The 21,326-nt window shown below is 39.6% G+C and overlaps 2 protein-coding genes and 2 gene segments (V, D, J or C); all 4 read right to left on the reverse strand.

The window, feature by feature from the left end:
- Positions 1-299: 299 nt before the first annotated feature.
- Positions 300-10,010, reverse strand: LOC127441176 (uncharacterized). Its single transcript, XM_051698376.1, has 7 exons — positions 9,968-10,010; positions 9,484-9,814; positions 6,932-7,146; positions 6,345-6,353; positions 5,846-6,170; positions 1,294-1,361; positions 300-923 (listed from the first exon to the last, which is right to left on the reverse strand). Exons 1-7 carry the CDS (start codon positions 10,008-10,010, stop codon positions 553-555), a joined length of 1,362 nt encoding a protein of 453 aa, XP_051554336.1. The 3' UTR covers positions 300-552.
- On the reverse strand, positions 5,267-6,404 carry LOC127441539 (T cell receptor alpha variable 25-like). The segment is given in 2 exon segments: positions 5,267-6,170; positions 6,345-6,404. Coding segments are annotated over 2 exon segments (408 nt in total).
- Positions 10,011-12,229: 2,219 nt separating the features above from the next.
- LOC127441177 (T-cell receptor alpha chain V region CTL-F3-like) lies at positions 12,230-12,790 on the reverse strand. The segment is given in 2 exon segments: positions 12,230-12,600; positions 12,748-12,790. Coding segments are annotated over 2 exon segments (414 nt in total).
- Positions 12,791-15,128: 2,338 nt separating this feature from the next.
- On the reverse strand, positions 15,129-21,079 carry LOC127441178 (T cell receptor alpha chain MC.7.G5-like). Its single transcript, XM_051698378.1, has 4 exons — positions 20,992-21,079; positions 20,505-20,821; positions 20,326-20,332; positions 15,129-15,493 (listed from the first exon to the last, which is right to left on the reverse strand). The coding sequence occupies exons 1-4, from the start codon at positions 21,032-21,034 to the stop codon at positions 15,129-15,131; spliced, it is 732 nt and encodes a 243-aa protein (XP_051554338.1). The 5' UTR covers positions 21,035-21,079.
- Positions 21,080-21,326: the final 247 nt, after the last annotated feature.

Consider the following 21,326-nt stretch of genomic DNA (forward strand, 5'->3'; position numbering starts at 1 on the left):
TGATTGGAATTAATACAAATTTAAAGATACTTATATAATTTGGCATAAGCCCCGTCCTTCATTTCAGCGCTCAGATACTTGAAGCGATGACGGCAGGGGAGCGAAGATTACTCCCACCCAGGACAGGACCTAAACATTTGAAGATGGGGTGGAGGGGGGTGAAAACAACAGAAGTATGCAAACAATGAGAGACAGCTGTGCAGGCTTATAAAGCGGAGGCTGTATTGTGATTGTATGAGATGCCTGTTAGAATGAATCCTGAGATCTTCCTGCTAGAACTATGCTTACGCTTCGATTCGTATGACTCTGGTTTCAGTGTAATCTTATTTACATTAACATTAAGGCATTTAGCAGATATTCAAACTGACTTGTGCATGAGAGTGCAGTCAAGGTATGCATACACATTTTATCAGTTTGTGTGATCCTTACAAAATTTAATCCATGACCTTGGTGTTGCCAGTGACATGCTCTTTTAGTTGATCTACATGTTTTTTATGAGTATGTACAAGGTCCAGTTTACTGTTAAAACAGTACAGTAGATTCATCAGATAGTTAGTTGGCTTGGTTGGTTTTCCATTCAATTTTGTACAGTGTGGTTGGGTTTCCTGTCACTGTGGGCTGCAGGGCACAGTAATACAGAGCAGAGTCTGTTACTGCAGCAGAGGAGATCTCCAGATCCACACGGTTATTCTCTTCATTTAATTTAGCAGACATTCCAGGAATTGGAAGATCAGCTGGCCGCTCAAAGTTGGCTTCACTAACTAAAAACAAGAATTCTGGTCTGGATCTTGCATATTGCCGATACCACAGGAGAGAATCACTGCTGTAAGTCCCACTGTAACTGCAGGACAATGTGATGGAGTTACCACTGGCAACAAATTCAGATGAGGAGCAAGGGGCTATTCCCTGTCCAATTGCATCACCTGAAACAAACAAACAAGCAGCATTGTTGTCATCAACACAAATCACTAATGATTCATGTCTGATTACCTGTATTTGAAACAAGGAATAGTTCATTAAAAAGAGCGTTCACCCAAAAATGAAAATGCTGTCATTATCTACTCACCCTAATTTATGATTTGTATGATTTATTGTATGTAGGCCAATAGCATGATTTCTTCCATGCAACACCGAACATTTTTTAAGTTCTGCTTAACGTTTTCCTTTGTGTTCCTCAGAAAAAAGAAAGTCGTACTGTTTTTAAATAATATGAGGGTAAGTAAATTATGGCAGAATTTTTATTTTTGGATGAAATCCTTTTAAAGTATTCCACTTGAATGTCAACTATCTTACCTGCAAAGAGAAGAATGAGCCAGATACTGCATAGGAACATCATGACTGATAATCTCAAGCTGCTGAAACTTTAGGGTTGACTTATTTTAGCTGATCCAACTCACATCTTCTCTTATTTAGCTGTTAGGCCCAATGCAATTGTTTACATTTTTCGGTGAACACTGCCCTCTACTGTACATGTTTAACAGTACAGTAACAGTAACCTCTACTGTACATGTTTAACTAATGCATTAATTAGCTTTTGCAATGACAAGAAGTTCAACTGATGCATTAGGTGATTGCTGTTTTTCCCACTGGAAGGTCCTAGGCTTACCGATTTTATATACTATATATATACAGGTGCATCTCAATAAATTAGAATGTCGTGGAAAAGTTCATTTATTTCAGTAATTCAACTCAAATTGTGAAACTCGTGTATTAAATAAATTCAATGCACACAGACTGAAGTAGTTTAAGTCTTTGGTTCTTTTAATTGTGATGATTTTGGCTCACATTTAACAAAAACCCACCAATTCACTATCTCAAAAAATTAGAATATGGTGACATGCCAATCAGCTAATCAACTCAAAACACCTGCAAAGGTTTCCTGAGCCTTCAAAATGGTCTCTCAGTTTGGTTCACTAGGCTACACAATCATGGGGAAGACTGCTGATCTGACAGTTGTCCAGAAGACAATCATTGACACCCTTCACAAGGAGGGTAAGCCATAAATATTCATTGCCAAAGAAGCTGGCTGTTCACAGAGTGCTGTATCCAAGCATGTAAACAGAAAGTTGAGTGGAAGGAAAAAGTGTGGAAGAAAAAGATGCACAACCAACCGAGAGAACCGCAGCCTTATGAGGATTGTCAAGCAAAATCGATTCAAGAATTTGGGTGAACTTCACAAGGAATGGACTGAGGCTGGTGTCAAGGCATCAACCACACACAGACATGTCAAGGAATTTGGCTACAGTTGTCGTATTCCTCTTGTTAAGCCACTCCTGAACCACAGACAACATCAGAGGCATCTTACCTGGGCTAAGGAGAAGGAAAAACTGGACTGTTGCCCAGTGGTCCAAAGTCCTCTTTTCAGATGAGAGCAAGTTTTGTATTTCATTTGGAAACCAAGGTCCTAGAGTCTGGAGGAAGGGTGGAGAAGCTCATAGCCCAAGTTGCTTGAAGTCCAGCGTTAAGTTTCCACAGTCTGTGATGATTTGGGGTGCAATGTCATCTGCTGGTGTTGGTCCATTGTTTTTTGAAAACCAAAGTCACTGCACCCGTTTACCAAGAAATTTTGGAGCACTTCATGCTTCCTTCTGCTGACCAGCTTTTTAAAGATGCTGATTTCATTTTCCAGCAGGATTTGGCACCTGCCCACACTGCCAAAAGCACCAAAAGTTGGTTAAATGACCATGGTGTTGGTGTGCTTGACTGGCCAGCAAACTCACCAGACCTGAACCCCATAGAGAATCTATGGGGTATTGTCAAGAGGAAAATGAGAAACATGAGACCAAAAAATTCAGATGAGCTGAAGGCCACTGTCAAAGAAACCTGGGCTTCCATACCACCTCAGCAGTGCCACAAACTGATCACCTCCATGCCACGCCGAATTGAGGCAGTAATTAAAGCAAAAGGAGCCCCTACCAAGTATTAAGTACATATACAGTAAATGAACATACTTTCCAGAAGGCCAACAATTCACTAAAAATGTTTTTTTTTATTGGTCTTATGATGTATTCTAATTTTTTGAGATAGTGAATTGGTGGGTTTTTGTTAAATGTGAGCCAAAATCATCACAATTAAAAGAACCAAAGACTTAAACTACTTCAGTCTGTGTGCATTGCATTTATTTAATTTATTTAATACACGAGTTTCACAATTTGAGTTGAATTACTGAAATAAATGAACTTTTCCACGACATTCTAATTTATTGAGATGCACCTGTATATATATATATATATATATATATATATATATACTGTACATATGTCAAACACACGCACACACAAACAAGCTGTTTCTCATGCCAGAGAGAATATCTACAACAGTTTTTCCACTTTCTTGAGGACAGAAGATGATCCAACTGATGATCTAACAACACATCATGGTATTTGCTTACAACGAGGCTCTTGCTCCCATGAATTGTTCTCTCTTCATAGTGCCATTCGAAGTTATGATCAGCGCCAGTTACAACACAGCCAGACGCGCTAATCAGAGTAGGTGGAGGTGCATTCTCGTTCTTGAAAGAATTTGATTGGACAGAATTAATGCAGTAAGTTGTGAGCCATAAATTTTTCTGGGTCTGTTTAGCAGGAAGAGAGAGAGACTGCAGATTTGTAATGCTTATAAGCGCAAACAAATTTTTTTTTCAACTTTTAGAAATACACTAGCATATAGATGGCCTGAAAACTGATAGATATGGACTAAAAGCAACAAAACTTCAATTTTGATTTCACAGGGTCTTTTAAGGTGAATTTTTAATGAGTAAAATGTCCCACCCTAACCTTTAACCTTTACATAAACCTTACCATTAGTGTCCTGAAAGCACAGCAGAGGTAAACAGACATCCTTACCCGTAACTAACACCTAAACCTAAAGGCGCATTCAAATTTACCTTTGCATGGCGAAATTCCCAGGGTGAACTACAGTCATCTTAATGGGAATCTCCACGCTTGTAAATTTTGCCAATGGACTTCTAGTGGCAAAGAATTTCATGTGGAGTTCAAGTTTGGTAATGTTCAACAGGGGAATTTGCTGCATTGACCAATAGGAAGCTGCTTGGTTTGGCAAAGACCTCTGTGTGTACACAGCTACACTGAATATTCACAGTGGACAAGGAAATCGTTTAGAGGCAAGTTTCTTTTTAACTTAAATTTACCATACTAATATAAATTGCAGCATTAAAAAGAAGTAGTTTTTTCATTGTCCGACCAAGCCTTCTTTGCCAGTGGAATTTCGCCATGCAGTGGCAAATGTAACAGGGCCTTTACCGATAGTGTCCTAAAAGCAAATCAAAGGTAAAGAAAACAGACATCTTTACCCTAAACCAACACCTAAACCTATGTGATAGTGTCTAAAAGCAAATGTGACAAATGAAAGCACTTTTTCTGAAGAAACTACATACAAGCTTGCATGCTTGTGTAACCAGTCCTGCTCGACCCACTCCGAACGGGATTCAAACCAGCATATGCGGTGTGGGAGGCAGGTGCGCTAACAAGGAGGTTAAAGGCTACAACCCCTAGTGCACCTCTTGAGGCCAGGGGAGTGATGTTTACACACTGCACAGCTACCTACCAGCTGGCTAACATTACACTTGGCTGGATTCGAGCCATCACCTTCCTAGTCCAAAGTACAACACTGTATCAGGTGAGCTACTGTGCAAGCTAATCATGCTGGAATTAGTGTGTAAATGTAAGTGGGTCTGTAAAACAAGTGTTTTAAAATGCATAGTTTTTCAAATGATGCGTTAGAGCAATGGTTCTCAACCTTATTTTGATGAACGCCCCCCTACTTTCACTTACTTTCAAGGGTAAATTCAAGGGTGGTGATGTAGAATTCTGTGCCGAATTCAAATGGTTTCCACTTCTCGCGCCTTGCTTCTCATTGATTCTCGCAAAGCTGTGAGTTTAAAAGCTGGAACTTTAAGAGTTTTTTCTCTAGCACTGCTCTGTCCATTGAGCTGTATCCAGCTACAGAGCCATTAGCCAAGGTTGTGCCTCCGCCTGTGTATTTGACGCTGCTAAACCAGATACTTCAGATGCTTCGCTAGACTTCAAAATCAGATGGACCGTGGTAAAAATGCATACCAACCCGTATAATTGAGAACCAATTGATATACTCCAAGTCTAGATAAACGTTTTAATGCAAAGAGGAACTTGATGATAGATTTGATTATTATGACTGAGAAACGCCCCCCATTTGTAACCTAACGCCACCCTCTCTACTAATTTACTCTCAGTGCCCCTTGGCATCCTTTGAACGCCCACTGGGGAGCGGTACCGCCCCTGTTGAGAACCTCTGTGTTAGAGTAAAAGTGTTTGGATATAACACAGCAAAGTGTGAGTAATATAGCAAAAAATAAATGTTTATAAAGTCATAATCAGCCATTGCACAGTTATTGTAGCACCTAGTGTTAATTTCAACAGGAAACTGCTGCAAAATATATAATGCGCTATGTAAAACTCAGTTTGCAAAAATTAAGTTATAGTAATGTTTTTCTATGAGACTATGTTTTCTTATTTATAGAAACCGTCTTTTCACATTTTCTGTGATAATGTTTTTTGTGGGGGTGGGGGGAAATCTGTGGAATTCTGTGGGAATAACACATAGTGAAATGTGTTGAGCTGAGAGAACAACTTATTCTTGTCAACAACTTGTCTTATTGATAGCTTAAAGCAAAATAAAATTATTCAAAGTGTTGAATAAATGAAACTACAAGGAGCTGGGAATGAGCTGACCTTTGAAATAACATTCAATAGCTTTCTGTGGAATTCAGCTTGCACATTGTGTGAGCCCTTACAAGTGGACCAATATTCACTTTATGTAATTAAAACTTTCATAGAAGTTTTTGCACAGTGTTGTTGTGTTTCCTGTCACTGTGGGCTGCAAGGCACAGTAGTACAGAGCAGAGTCTGTTACTGCAGCAGAGGAGATCTCCAGATCCACATGCTTATTATCTCCCAGTTTGCCATCCAGTCCTTGGATAGGGGTGTCCGCATGTATTACACTCCATTTAGATGACACAATGACAAGGAGTAGAAATTCAGGCCTGGATCCAGGAAACTGTCGATACCATTGCAGACTGTCTGCATTTCCATCATATTTGCATGAGAGAGTGATCTTCTCTCCCTCAGTGGCATGTACTTTGTTCTGCAATGGTGTTATTGACTGTGCAAAACCTGTATTTGTATATTGAAAATAATTCTTTCAGTTAACAGTCACAAAATGTTTACAAAATTTAAATCAAATAGCAGATGATGAAATAATGATCATTCATTAGTATGTACTAGCATACATTTTTTTTTGTTGATACAGTTTATTACTGTAACTCCGTTGAGCAAAATTTCACTTACCTTGTGTTACTGTTAACACAAACAGACAGCACAGAAACATCATCTTTGCACAACAGCAAGCAGATGGAATCTGATGACAGATCTGATGTGCAGTTTTGTTTGATCTTTTAAAGCTCCACCCCAAACTGCCAGTGTATCTTTAAGAGAGTGAAAATAATCAGATATACAGTATAACAGGTTATGTGTGTACCAGATTCATTTTATTGTTGAAATATGATTGATACATATAATGTTTCATGAATTGAAAGGGGGTCATATCATTTTCTATGATCTTTTGAGATACTGTAGAAGAACTTTATCAAGACAATCTGTACTGTAAATTCCAGAACTCAAAACTTCCTCTCAAGTCCAAATTGAGTACTTATTACAGTGCCCTAACTTTACCCCGAACCCTAACTGCGAAACTTCTAAAATTAATGCAGCAACCACTTAGAGCAGAGTCCTTTAACAGAGGGTCCACAAAGGTACTGCAGGGGATCTGCTAATTAGATTTTGATATCATACTAATTTTTGTGAAAAATGAAAATGTGTTAAACAAAAATTCAATGTTAAAGGAATAGTTCATCCAAAAATGATAATTCTCTCACAGTAGTACAGAGCAGAGAAGTACAGAGCAGAGTCTATGACTGCAGCAGAGTTGATCTCCAGATCCACCTGCTTATCTCCCATTTTCAGTTTGCCATCCAGTCTTGGAATAGGGGGCTCTGGATGTATGGCACTCTTTATGGATGACTCGATGACAAGGAGCAAAAATTTAGGCCTGGATCCAGGATATTGTCTATACCAGTGCAGACTCTTTGCACTGACATCATATTTGCATGAGAGAATGACTGTCTCATGCTCCATGACATCCATTGTGTTCTGCAAAGGTGTTATTGACTGCACAAAACATGTCTCTGCATATTGAAAATAATGTCTTCAATTAGCAAGAATGATAAGATAAAAAAGTTACAACAAAATGAAAATTGTTGTGGAACCTAACTATGCGAGAGCTGTGTGTACAAGTGTGTTGTTAATCCATCACAGATATAAAGTATATTCATTGGCTTATACAGAAATCAAATAGCAGATGATGCTAATTAAAAGCTTATTCATACAGATTACTGTATGTTTACTAGCTTTTAATGAATGATGTCACTTACCGTGTATTACTGACAACACAAGCAGACAGCGCAGAATCATCATCTTTGCACCATAAATAGGAAATGAAAGCTGGAGACAGATCAGATGTGCATTTTTGAGAGATCCTTCAAAGCTCCTCCCAAAGATCTCATTTTTAGTTGCAGTTTGTGCAGCATATTTCAGCTGATTATTTAATTTATCTTGTCACAATGTGATGCATGGCTTTGCACAGAAGCTGATATTGAATGATGAGGGAGTTAAAGAAACTATATTGGACACGGAAGCAAAGCTACAGAGCCGGAGCAAAGCACTGTTTCTCATTTAACATTTGAAGGGGATTTTTACATAGAGCCTTAGGGTACATTTACACGACAATGATGTACTAAAAACTGAAAAGTTTTCCGTTTGCGTTTCTGAAAAGTTTCGCATATACACGACAACGTTGACAAAACGATCCCCGTTCACACGGATCCGCGAAAGCTACTAAAAACGCTGTATTATGCATGCCAGGCCAGTAGTTGGGGATGTCACTTTGTAAAGAAACACTACACGCCTGCGCACATAAGCATTCTTCCACAGAGCGATGAATACAAACAATGCAGATGGCAAAAGCATCGAGCAATTTTGTCTGGACGGACAATGAGGTTGCTTTATTTCTACAATTACTTTGCTGGAGAAATGTCAATAAACTCAAAATCTTGAGCAGCACAAACACAGTCTTGTAGTCCACCATTGTAGTTTTGAATGTCTCGCGTGTTGTTTTGAGGTACTCACGTGCATGCCTATAGGCTGAAAGTGTAATACGCGTGCGCATGACGTCATCGTTTTCACAAAATCGCATTTTTGTATGTTTACACGGAGACGACAACAGCATCATTTTCAAAAACGTGCACTTTGAAACCTGTTTTCAAAAGTTTGCGTTTTCAGGCCCCAAAACGGCAGTGTCGTGAAAACGAACAGCCAAAAAAGTTTTCCGTTTTTAGTTGAAAACCTTGTTGTGTAAACGGCCCCTAAGGCAATGAAGATATTTAGAAGAATATCTCTGCTCTTCTGGTACATACAATGCAAGTGAATGGGTGGCAAAATTTGGAAGCTCCAAAAGTCACATAAGTCAGCATAAAAGTAATCCATAAGACTCCAGTGGTTAAATCAATGTCTCCAGAAGTTATATGATAGGTGTGGGTCCATTTTTACTATAAATACTCTTCCCTGCTCAATCAGTCTCCACTTTAACTTTCACTTTCACATTCTTCTTCTTGTGTTTTTGCTGATTCACATCCTTCATGCATATGGCCCCCTACTGGGCAGGGAGAAGAATTTCTGGCAATAATTGACTTAAATATTGATCTGTTTCTCACACAAACCTATCATATCACTTCTGAAGATATGGATTTTAACCACTGAATTTATATGGATTATTTTTGCTTTTATGTGATTTTTGGAGCGTACATTTTTTTTGGCACCTATGATTCACTTGTATTGTATGGACCTACAGAGCTGAAATATTCTTCTAAAAATATTAATTTGTGTTCTGCAGAAGAAAGAAATTCATACACATCTGGGATGGCATGAGGGTGAGTAAATAATGAGAGAATTTTCATTTTTGGGTGAACTATTCCTTTAATAAGGGTCAGAGAGAGGGTGGAAAATAGTCACAAAAAACTAAATTATGACTGTTTGGGCAACAAAAACTTTACATTATAACATTAAACGTTTATTATAAGTTTGATACATTAGTTATAATATTATTAATGTTATAAGTGGACCTCAGGGAATAAAATGATACTTGAATCTGAAGCATAAAATTTAATCAAACCTCCAAAAATCTTGATTTAATGAAAATTGCAGTCATTTAAACAGACAATGCCAATATTGGAGCTAAAGCATTGATAATAGATTAGTTGGAATGTTAAGGATGCATGGAAGGGACTGTCACTTAATAATAATATTAGATTATAATAATATACTGTAGAAACACTCCATAAGATCCAATCTCTATCACAGAGGTTTTCTGTACAGTGTGGTTGCTTTTACTCTCATTGTGGGCTCGAAAGCACAGTAGTACAGTGCAGAATCTGTGAGTGCAGCAGTGGAGATCTTCAAGTCTACCAGCCTCTCCACCTTATTCACTGTGGCATCCAGTCTTGGGAAAGGGGGATCTGCATGTATCACATTACTTGATGACTCATAAAGAAGAAGCAGGTATTCAGGTTTGGATCCTGGATGCTGTCGATACCACTGTAAACTACGTGCTTGGCTATCATATTTGCATGAGAGAGTGATTGTGTCTCCCTCCATGGCATGTTCTTTGGTCTGCAATGATGTTATTGACTGAGCAAAAGATTCATCTGCAAAAATGTATAATACCATATCAACCATAATATCTATAATCTTATTACCAAACTATTTCAAAATAAATGAAAAATCAAATTTATTGATCAAACTATGTTTGATATTCACTAACTATTATTAAGGAGTTAAAGAAAGATTATATCACTCACCATGTATGACTAATAGCACAACCAACATACAAAGAGACATCATGTATGCACTGCTGGAGAAAAAGTTCAATAAATAGGAAACCATGATTCACAGAGAAATCTCTCCACCTGTAGACCTCTAGAGGCTCCACCCACACATCTCGGGATGATAATTTTTTTTTTTTGCTTGTACCACTAACAGTTTTGTGAGTACTGAGGCCACAAACACACCAGTATGTTTTCAGGTTGTGAATGCATTGATTTTGCTACGTTAACGCCTCGCACACTGGAATGGCCAGTTCCCCTCCACCAAAAAATGAGACTTTCGTAACGCTCTCCAGTACTGCATACTTTGAAACACATTTTCAAGAGAAAACATATTAGTGTGGATGTTGCATAAAATAAATGAAATACTGAAAAGGAATAACTGAAGATATTTGGATTCATACATCCATATGTGCCAGTACTGTAGCTCAAGCCCATTGAGCAGAGACACTGAACAGAGTCATGCTTCCATTTTTTTTTTATGTTTTAGGAGCCATTGCATTATAGTTACCAATGTACAGTATATTATATTGAACATTTTCTTGTATATTCACTGTTGCACACAGGGCAGCGTATGGGTATCCACCTTTTTCCTGAATGCAGTAGTGTTCCATGATTCTTAGCGGAAGCCTGTTTTTGTTTTTCAGTCTCCAATTTTTTCACTTGCTTTTGCGTTTACTTTTTGCGGAAAATGTGTGTTTAGCGTGTTAAGTTTATACAAATTGCCAAAGAAAAAAAAAAGCCGCCCAGTGGTTGGTCAGAAAAACTATGGATAACAGGTGGACATTATGACTCTGACTGTGATTTGCTTGAACTTGGATCTTGATGTGCATCATTGGTGAAATACTGTGTAACTACTTATCGTAGATTACATTGAGTCAAATTGTAAATAAAGACCCTAAAATTTAAACACTGAATGGAAATTATTTTAGGTCTTTTGTTAGGAATATCCCAATCAGCAAGTGAGCCCTTAAATGGTAACGTTTGAGTCAATAAATGTCTAATTTTTATAAAGAGCTGACATCTCCTGCCACTGTGGGCTTCAGAGCACAGTAGTAGCTACAAAGCAGAATCGGTTAATGCAGTGGTTGAGATCTCCAAATCCACATCCTCATTTAATCTAGATATTCCAGGAATTGGAGGATCAGCTGGCTGCTCAAACTTGGCTTCATTAACCAGATACAGGAACTGTGGTCTGGATATTCTTTGGTACTGACAATACCACAGGAGAGTATCTGTAGAGGCTGATCCATTAATATTGCAGGACAGGGTGACTGAGTCACCTTCAGATTCAAATTCATTAGGGAAATTGGTGCTATTCCCTCACTAGAGGCATCACCTAATATAAAAGGAAGGAAATGGGGTAATAATGAGTGGAGGAGAGGGAAAAAGAAGTCTTCAAGTAACTAAACAAAAACACAACCAGCTCATATATATTCAAATAGCATAAAGTATTACATTTAAAATATTTCATTCCCATCTGTTTGATTGCATTTATCTGATCTGTTAAGAGATAAGCCACAGAAGTATCATGTCTGACAAGAAACTTGTAAAAAATTAAGTTAAACTATCTCTAACTTCTGCATGTCTCAAGTAAATGCTTTATTTCTCATTCCCTTGTGTGTCCTTGAATAATTTTCTTTACATTTTTATTCACTTTTGGGTGAAGTGTGCCCTCTTGTGGATCATTTCAGCTATCACATCACATGTTTGTAAGCATTTCACATTTGCTCAGAGAAAATACATTTCCTAGTAAGGGAGACCATAAAGACATCTCACAGTGTACATTAGGGCAAGGGTTTTCAAACTGGGATCTGCAGAACCCCAGAAGGACGCTAGGGGGTCTGCCTAAAAATGTGTGAGGGGAAAAACATTTGTTTTTATAATTTTTTTAAACAGCAGTGATAACCTAATCTGCATATCCATATTGCATTGTATATTATTTTAGTCTTTTTAGAATTTATTTATAGGAAAATAGAGTATAGGCAAGTTGGGTTGCCACAGCTCTTATAAAAAGGAAAAGGCAAATTATAATATATTTATAATGAATAGTTTATAGTTATATGGTCACAGTTTTAGAGTAAAAGCAATGAATTAGAGTGTATCTCATGCAAACACATGTGAGTTACTTTTATTAAGATGTTTTTACTGGAAATAGTTCTGTAACTTCAAAACCATTTGTTTATAGCTGAGGAAAGTTAAAGAAGTGACTGTCTTCTACAGTGATGACCATACAGATTACTGTATATTTAGAGCTTCATAGAGGTTTTTGTACAGTGTCGTTGGGTTTCCTGTCACTGTGGGCCTCAGGGCACAGTAATACAGAGCAGAGTCTGTGACTGCAGCAGAGGAGATCTCCAGATCCACCTGCTTATCTCCCATATTCAGATTGCCTTCCAGTCTTGGGATAGGAGGAGATGCATATATTACACTCCTTGTTAATGTCTCAATGACAAGAAGCAGAAATTCAGGTCTGGATCCAGGATATTGCCGATACCACAGCAAATTATCTACGCTCCCTTCATATTTGCATGAGAGAATGACTGTCTTCCCCTCAGTAGCATGTGTTGTGCCTTGCAGTGTTGTTATTTTCTGTGCAAGGCATTCATCTGCAAAATGTTGGAAGAAAATGTTGATCAGAAAGAATAATTGTGAACATTGGTGAATTATTTGAAAATAACAGGTGCATATAATAATATAGAATGCTAAAATATATATGATTTATAATACAATACATATTATAAATGGTCTCTTACCTTGTATAACTGACAGCAGAAGCAGAGAGCACAGAAACATCATGATTGCAAATTAAATTCAAGACTGAATGTCTGCATTTGAATGTCTCTCTAAGCTCCACCCACACATCTCATCTCTATGTTTAAAGGTTAAAGATGTAAATGGCCAGGATAAATACATTTTGCAAAAAAAAAAATAAATAAAATAAATAAATAAAAAAAAGAGAGAGAGAGAGAGAGAGAGAGAGAGAGAGAGAGAGAGAGAGAGAGAGAGAGAGAGAGAATGCATGATTTTATTTGTGTGTGATTACATAGTGTGATATGGATGCTGAATTTTCCTACTGTCAGGAAAACTGAACTACAGTATGACTGTCTGAGAGTGGGGTATATCACCTTTTGGGCAAACAACATTCACACTTCCCTCTCTTTTTGCTTATTATGATTTAAAAATAAATTAAAGCTGCTTCTTGGCTCATTAAAGGATACAAGAAATCAATCTATTAGTAGTCACAAATTAAAGGAATAGTTCACCCAAAAATGAAAATGTTCTCATTATTTACTCTGCTTCATGCCATCCAAAATATGTATGACTTTCTTTCTTCTGCAGAACACAAATTAAGATTTTTAGAATAATATCTCAGCTTTGTAGGTCCATACAATTCAAGTGAATGGGTGCCAACATTTTTGACATGACAAAAAGCACATAAAGCACTCATAAAATAATCCATACCACTCCAATGTTTTAATCCATGTCTTCTGAAGTGTTATTATAGCTGTGGGTGAGAAACATGAATATTTAAATCCTTTTTTTTTATAGAGATTCTTCTCCCTGCCCAGTAGAGGGCGATATGCATGAAGAATGTGAATCACCAAAAAGACAAGTAGAAGAATGTGAAAGTGAAAGTTAAAGTGGAGATTGACTGAGCAGGGAGGAGAATTTATAATAAAAAAAAGGACTTAAATATTGATCTGTTTCTCACCTACACATATCATATCACTTCTAAAGACATTCATTAATCACTGGAGTCTTATGGATTACTTTTATGATGATTTATGTGACTTTTGGTGCTTCAAAATATTGGCACCCATTCACTTGCATTGTATGGACCAGCTGAGAAATTCTTCTAAAAATCTTCATTTGTGTCAGCAGATGAAAGAAAGTCATACACATCTGGGATGGCATAAGGGTGAGTAAACAATTAGATCATTTTCATTTTTGGGTGAATTATTCATATAATCAGTTAAAGCCCAGCAATACAGGTACCAGGAATTTTTATTTACACATAACAGGCTACAACAGGGCTAAAGGCTCCCCAAGGGATAAAAGGCTCCTTTGATTTCATTTTCTCCCAGAACACTTAACAGCAACAAAAACTACCACAGTACTTTCCGTAACACCTGTTTGTCCATGAGATCATTGTGTACAGTGTCTAAAGTTTGATTTTGAGGTAATTTGATCTAATATTTAATCATTTTTAAAATGTTGCTAATTTATGTTGCTAATGAGAATCCCTGAAATGATCACATTTAGACAAAATGCTTATTCTTCATTTTTAGTTTTGTTCAAGGTGATTGAATCAAAAGTGTTTTTAATAACAGCCCAATAAGTGAAAGGATAGTATTTGGGGTAAAAAGCCCCCCGATGCAGGTGCTTAAATGCCCTTATTAAACACATTGTTTTCTTATGTGTGTGTGTGTGTGTGTGTGTGGGGGGGGGGGGGGGGGGTGGGGGGGTGGGGGGGGTATTGATTCATGAAGAATTTTCCAAGTGGGCTCACATTGACTGATCCAATCACAATGGAGATTTATTTATAGAATACTTGAGATGTTCTGAAATGTCAAATGTGATTGAAATAAACAAAAAAAGAAAGGTTAACCCTTTTCTGATGTGGTTATTTTTTTTTGATAAGGTTTATCTTAATTTGTTACTCAAAAAGCATCTTGCTGTCCCATAAGACAAATTTTGCCTAAACTATTGTCCTTATATTTACATGATATCACTATAACCCCCCTGGGTGCCTTTTAACACAAGTGTGGGGTAAAAGTCTCCTTCGCCAGTAAAAAAAAAAAAAAAAAAAAGAATATATATATATATATATATATATATATATATATATATATATATATATATATATATATATATATCCATGTCCATGTCCATGTCCATCAATATTGAATAAAAATATATGTATTGTTTCAACTTGATACACTTTGTGACTAGAAAAAATAGCACTTTTTCCTTAAATTGTGCTTTTAGACCTGTTGTACTTTAACAGGCATATTATGCAGTCATGCAAGTGATCTATTCATTATCAATGTATATTCACCAATTCTATAGATGTTGAATTGAACTTAAGCTACAAACAGAGTAAAATATTCATCTTATCCTCATTGTGTTAATGTTAAATGTAAAATAAATTCCTCTGTTTCAAGTTTTTGTATAGTGTTGTTGGGTTTCCTGTCACTGTGGGCTTCAGGGCACAGTAATACAGAGCAGAGTCTGTTACTGCAGCAGAAGAGATCTCCAAATCGATCTGTTTGGTGTCTTTATTAATTCTTGGTGTTAAATGTGGTGGTATGTCTTCACTCTTCATCCCACTTTCATAGATGTAAAGGAGGAACTCTGGTGCAGATCTGGAATATTTACGGTACCACTGGAAAGTACTTCCAGGATCTGCGCTGTAGTTGCATGTCAGTGTTACGCTGTCACCTTCTAAAACTTGTTTTTCTGAGCCATGGGAAATTATTGTGTTTGCTAGGATGTTCCCTATGAGAACCAGTAAAACAAACAAACAAACAATATGGTGAAGACCTAAAGTCACTGATTTTCAGAAGGAAACTAGTATTTTCATTGAGCACATAACTTTGCATTCTTTTGAAAGGAAATTTTGTTTAATTTAGTCATTTATTAAATCCAAGTAATTAATGATAAATGAATAATAACTCACCTATATAAAGAACCAAAATAACAATGACAAGAAAGCACATGTTGGTTGATGCACTGAAAAAGAATGACAGTGAACTGATTCAACAGACAACAAGCCAGATCAAATAACCAGAGAGCTCCACCTCTTGACAGAATGTTGTACCCACTGGAAGAGAGAGAGAGAGAGAGAGACAGAGAGAGAGAGAGAGAGAGAGAGAGAGAGAGAGAGAGAGAGAGAGAGAGAGAGAGAGAGAGAAAGAAATGACAATGATTGTCAAATTAGATAAGGTAACACATCAGGAATAGCAGGTGGGTTTGTTGGAACTTAGGCGAGATCAAGATAATAGGCAATAACATAACATTTATAAAATAAAAACAGAACCAATGCAAATATAATTGATTAGTGTGTTGAAATTGCATTATTTTTTTTTGCTATACTATATTTACGCCTCATTTCCACACTGGAACTGCATTCCCCCTTCTGTCACTCGACGTTGTGTCGATGTAGTGACACTAGGGGTCGCTCTTGGGAGCCCCAAACACCTCTAATCTTTGAGAAAAGGCCAATGAGAACTGGCGAGTGGAATTTGCATGCCACTCCCTCAGACATACGGGTATAAAAGGAGCTGGCTCGCAACCACTCATTCAGATTTTTTCTTCGGAGCCGAGCGGTTGTATGTCAGCGATCTGAATTCCACTGCCGGTCCATTCACCTCAGATAGAAGCGTATGCTGTTGGATATACGGCGCATTCCAGCGGCTTTCTCTCCTTCTGCATGCTTAGTGCAGACTACGCCCCTGGGTGATTCGACAGTGCTACTAAGAGAGTATATATCTCTGCAAAGAGTATATTTTCCTCTATTAGAGCAGCACATTGACGTGAACGTCTTTTTAAAGATGCCATTCCGTCTTTATGTAATTCCTGAATGCGGTCGTTATTTCTCCGCCTCCGACGGCCACGTGCGCTGCCTCACGTGTCTGGGCCGTGCTCACACTGAGGCAGCATTTGTGGATGGTTCGTGTTCTGAGTGCAGGCGGTGGGTTGCGGCCAATCTTGGACCTGCAAGTTTTGAACCGGGCCTTACACAGACTCCCATTCAAGATGCTGACGCAGAAGCACATTTTGGCGTGCGTCCGGCATCAAGATTGGTTCACGGCAGTAGACCTGAAGGATGCGTACTTTCACATCTTGGTTTTACCTCATCACAGACCCTTCCTACGGTTTGCTTTCGATGGCCTGGCGTATCAGTACAAGGTCCTCCCCTTTTGCCTGTCCCTGTCCCCTCACGTCTTTACGAAGGTCGCAGAGGCGGGGAAAGGGAAGTGGGCATCTGCATACTCAACTACCTCGATGACTGGCTGATTTTAGTGCACTCTCGAGAGTTGCAGTGCGCACACAATGACCTGGTGCTCAGGCACCTCAGCCGTCTAGGGCTTCGGGTCAGGTTCAGAGCATCTCTTTTCTCGGCATGGAGTTAGACTCGGTCTCAATGATAGCGCGCCTCACAAGCGAGCGCGAGCAGTCGGTGCTGAACTGCCTGAAGTCATTCAGGTGGAAGACAGCGGTTCCACTGAAACACTTTCAGAGGCTCCTGGGGCATATGGCATCCTCGGCGGCGGTCACACCGCTCGGGTTAATGCATATGAGACCACTTCAGCACTGGCTTCAGACTCGAGTTCCGAGATGGGCATGGCGCCACGGCACACATCACGTGGTTATCCAGCTGATTTGGGGTCGATTCGGCAAAGCACAGGTAGACCTGTTCGCTTTCCGAGAATCCTCCCACTGCCCGCTCTGGTATTCCCTGACGGGTGCCCCCCTCAGGACAGATGCGCTGGCACACAGCTGACCCCGGAGGTTGCGCAAATATGCGTTCCCCCCAGTGAGCCTACTTGCACAGACCCTGTGCAAGGTCAGGGAGGACGAGGAACAGGTCACCCTCGTGGTGCCATACTGGCCCACTCAGACTTGGTTCTCGGATCTCACACTCCTCGCGATAGCCCCTACCTGGTAGATTCCCCTGAGGAAGGACCTCCTCACTCAGGGACGGGGCACCATCTGGCACCTGCACTCAGACCTCTGGAACCTCCACATCTGGCCCTAGGATGGGATGCAGAAGACCTCAGGCCAGGGCTCCCTCTATGAGGCAGCTTTATGCCCTGAAGTGGTGTTTGTTCACGAGTTGGTGTTCATTGCCAGAGATGCGCAGTCGGGACAGTGCTTTCCTTCCTGCAGGAGAGGCTGGAGGGGTGGCTGTCCCTCTCCACCCTGAAGGTTTATGTGGCCACCATAGCGGCACACCACGATGCAGTTGATGGTAAGTCCTTAGGGAAGCACGACCTCTACAAGGAGTGTGGCATCCTCGTGGGCACTGGCTAATGGCGCCTCTCTAGCAGATATATCAATCTCCGGGTTGAGCAGGTTTCATTCTGTGTTTTGTCAGGTACGAACAGGTAAGTTTGGTAATACGGAACAGCTGGCCGGGTGTATCGCTTGCGTATAGCACCTTTCCCTCCATGAGGCGAAGACGTATGCTTCTCTCCCATGCGAGTTCACGAACCGTGAACCCTGGATGTCCTTCCTCCCTAGCCCTGTGGCTCATGAATTCAGCAGAGGAATTTGCAGCCAGACCCACTACGGGTACTAATATGCCCTGTACTGAGATAGGTGCTCCACAGGTGCTGGTTACTCCGGTAACCCCCTGTGATGTATTTTCCATGGTACAGTCTCCCTGTTGGCAGACCCGTGTCTCCCTTGGGCAGAGCCCTCTCTGCCCCTGGCCGCTGTGTTTGTAGAGCTCCTCCCCTTCCGGGCAGGATCTACCACCGCGCCTCTTCCATGTGTGGCTGGTGAGGCCACGTGACATATTGCCACATGTTACCTCCCCTCCGAGCAGGATGTGGTCTCCGTGGGGTCTTTTCCCCCTGAAAGAATAGGAAAGGAAAATAACACCTTCCCCGGCGCATGTAATAGCATTAGACGGCCCCAGCCGAATCGAATAATCTGTGGAGAGAAAACATAGAGAGAAAAGGCCGCGGCTGGCGCGGCCTGCTCCCACACTATTTACATCGCTTCCCCCCCTCTGGGATGTGGGGAACTACATGATGTCTTGTGGCTGTTGGGGGAGGATACGTGTGGACTGATGCACCTGCTATTACACAGGCAGCAGCTTGCTTGCAACTGCATCGGCAGTTCATGTAACACGGTCCAGCTGTTGTGGCGTTTTTCTATAGGGACCCATAGTGTCACTACATCGACACAACGTCAAGTGAGTGACAGAAGGGGAACGTCTCGGTTACTGTTGTAACCTCTGTTCCCTGATGGATGGAACGAGATGTTGTGTCCCTCTTGCCACAACGCGGTACTATCCACTGAAATGGCCGGGACCTTGTCTCGGCTCCTCAGCACAAAACCTGAATGAGTGGTTGCGAGCCAGCTCCTTTTAGACCCGTATGTCTGGGAGAGTGGCATGCAAATTCCACTCGCCAATTCTCATTGGCCTTTTCTCAAAGATTAGAGGTGTTTGGGGCTCCCAAGGGCGACCCCTAGTGTCACTACATCGACACAACGTCTTGTTCCCTCCATCAGGGAATGGAGGTTACAACAGTAACCAAGACGTTTCTTCAGCTGAAAACAGAGACTTTAGAAACACTATCCTGTTCTTAATACATTATACTGTAAACTGCTAATTTTGAACAAGTTTTTAAGGGAAAACATTTGCAGTAAGTGTGGATGTGGCCTAAAACAAATGAAATTCTGAAAAGGAATAACTGAAACTATTTGGAAGGAAAAAAGCAAACATCACTATGTTCATAAGCAAAGACACTGAACACAGAGTCCAGCTTCCATTTTTTTTCATGCTGTAGGGCCCAATGTATTATATTTTCCCTCAGAGGACTTGAGAATATGGAAATAACAAGAGATAGTGATAGAATAGATTCCCTTGATGTAAGCACCGTCCTAAGGTTCAGGGTCAGGATTCTCGCTGAAACCAACAGATCCTACCAGAAGGCGATGATGGCAGGGGAGAGGAGCTTAACCCCTTCAACAAGATGGACGGGACCTAAACTGGTGATGTTGTGGTGGCGGGGATGGGGGGGCGGGAGGTGGGGTGGGGGGGGGGGGGGTTGTATAACAGGTGTTATTCACTGTAGGGGAAATGGTCCAGTTCATTGTATTTACAGGAAGAAATAGTCAGATTATTTCTCTGGGGAAGCACTTTTGCAGTTTTTGACCATTAACTTGAGTATGGAATTTATTACAGTTACTGTGATTAGCTTAAACTTGGATATGAAATGTGAGTTTTGAATCTTGAGTTGACCTTTTTTAAGGTATATAGTCAGGATTCAATCTAAATAGCTGAAGCATTTTATTATTTTTATTTTTAATTTTTATTTATTTTTTAGCATTTTTTTGCTAATGCCTCAAAATTCTATCTTTTTTTTATTTTATATTTTTACATAGTTCTACCCCTTTTTTCCACTCAGTCTGTTGCACTAGATAAAGTACATAATTTGACAGTCAATGTAAATACAATGTGGGTACAACATTCTGTCAAGAGGTGGATCTCTCTGGTTATTTGATTTGGCTTGTTGTCTGTTGCATCAGTTCACTTGAAGTGGAGTTTGGAAGCTGAAACCTAAATCATAAATGTGAATTTAATGGTGAAATACCATATGACTACATGGAGCCAAGTTGTAAAGACACTGAAACTAAAACACTATAGAAAATATATATAGAAATTATTTTAAATCACATGTCAGGAATATTCCAGTCAGCATGTGACTAAATGGTAGTGTTGAAGTCTCTACATTTGTGTCTCATTTTTGTGCAGTGCTTATATGTTTCCTGCCACTGTGGGCATCAGAGCACAGTAGTACAAAGCAGAATCAGTTAATGCAGTGGTTGAAATCTCCAGATCTATTTGATTTTTCTCCTCATTTATTTTAGTAGATATTCCAGGAATTGGAGGATCAGCTGGTTGCTCAAATTTAGCTTCATTAACCAGATACAGGAACTGTGGTCTGGATCTTTTTGGGTACTGACGATACCACAGGAGAGTATCTGTAGTGGCTGATCCTTTGTAACTGCAGGACAGGGTGATTGAGTCACCTTCTGAGACAAATTCATTAGGAGAGATTGGTGCTATTCCCTCACTAGAGACATCACCTAATATAAAAGGAAGGAAGGGAAGAAGGGGAATGAGTGGAGGAGAGCGAAAGAGAAGTGCTGAAGGAACTGAACAAAAAAACAACCAGCTCACATGTATACAAGTAACACAAAGTAATACATTTTAAACCTTGTATTCCCAGCTGTTTGATTAATTGCATTTATCTTACCTGTTAGGAGAGAAATAAGCCACAGACTAAATGGTACTATCATGTCTGACAAGGAACTAATGAGAAATTAAGTTGAACTATCTCTGAAACTTCTTTATGTCTCATTAGTATGTATTTACTAACCTTATATACCCTCCCTAAATGTACCCACTGGATGAACATTGTCTCAGTCTTTTACATTTTTGGATGAAGTGTGCCACCTTGTGGATTATTTCAGCCAGCACAAGTATCAAATACAGTGTGCAACTCGGTTGTAATTTCACATTTGTCTTGAGACAACACATTTCTCAGTGAGGGAGACTATCCTGTGTCCTTATTTTTTCAAGCTCTGAGAA

This window comes from Myxocyprinus asiaticus, chromosome 5, assembly GCF_019703515.2.
Source record: "Myxocyprinus asiaticus isolate MX2 ecotype Aquarium Trade chromosome 5, UBuf_Myxa_2, whole genome shotgun sequence".
Taxonomy (NCBI): domain Eukaryota; kingdom Metazoa; phylum Chordata; class Actinopteri; order Cypriniformes; family Catostomidae; genus Myxocyprinus; species Myxocyprinus asiaticus.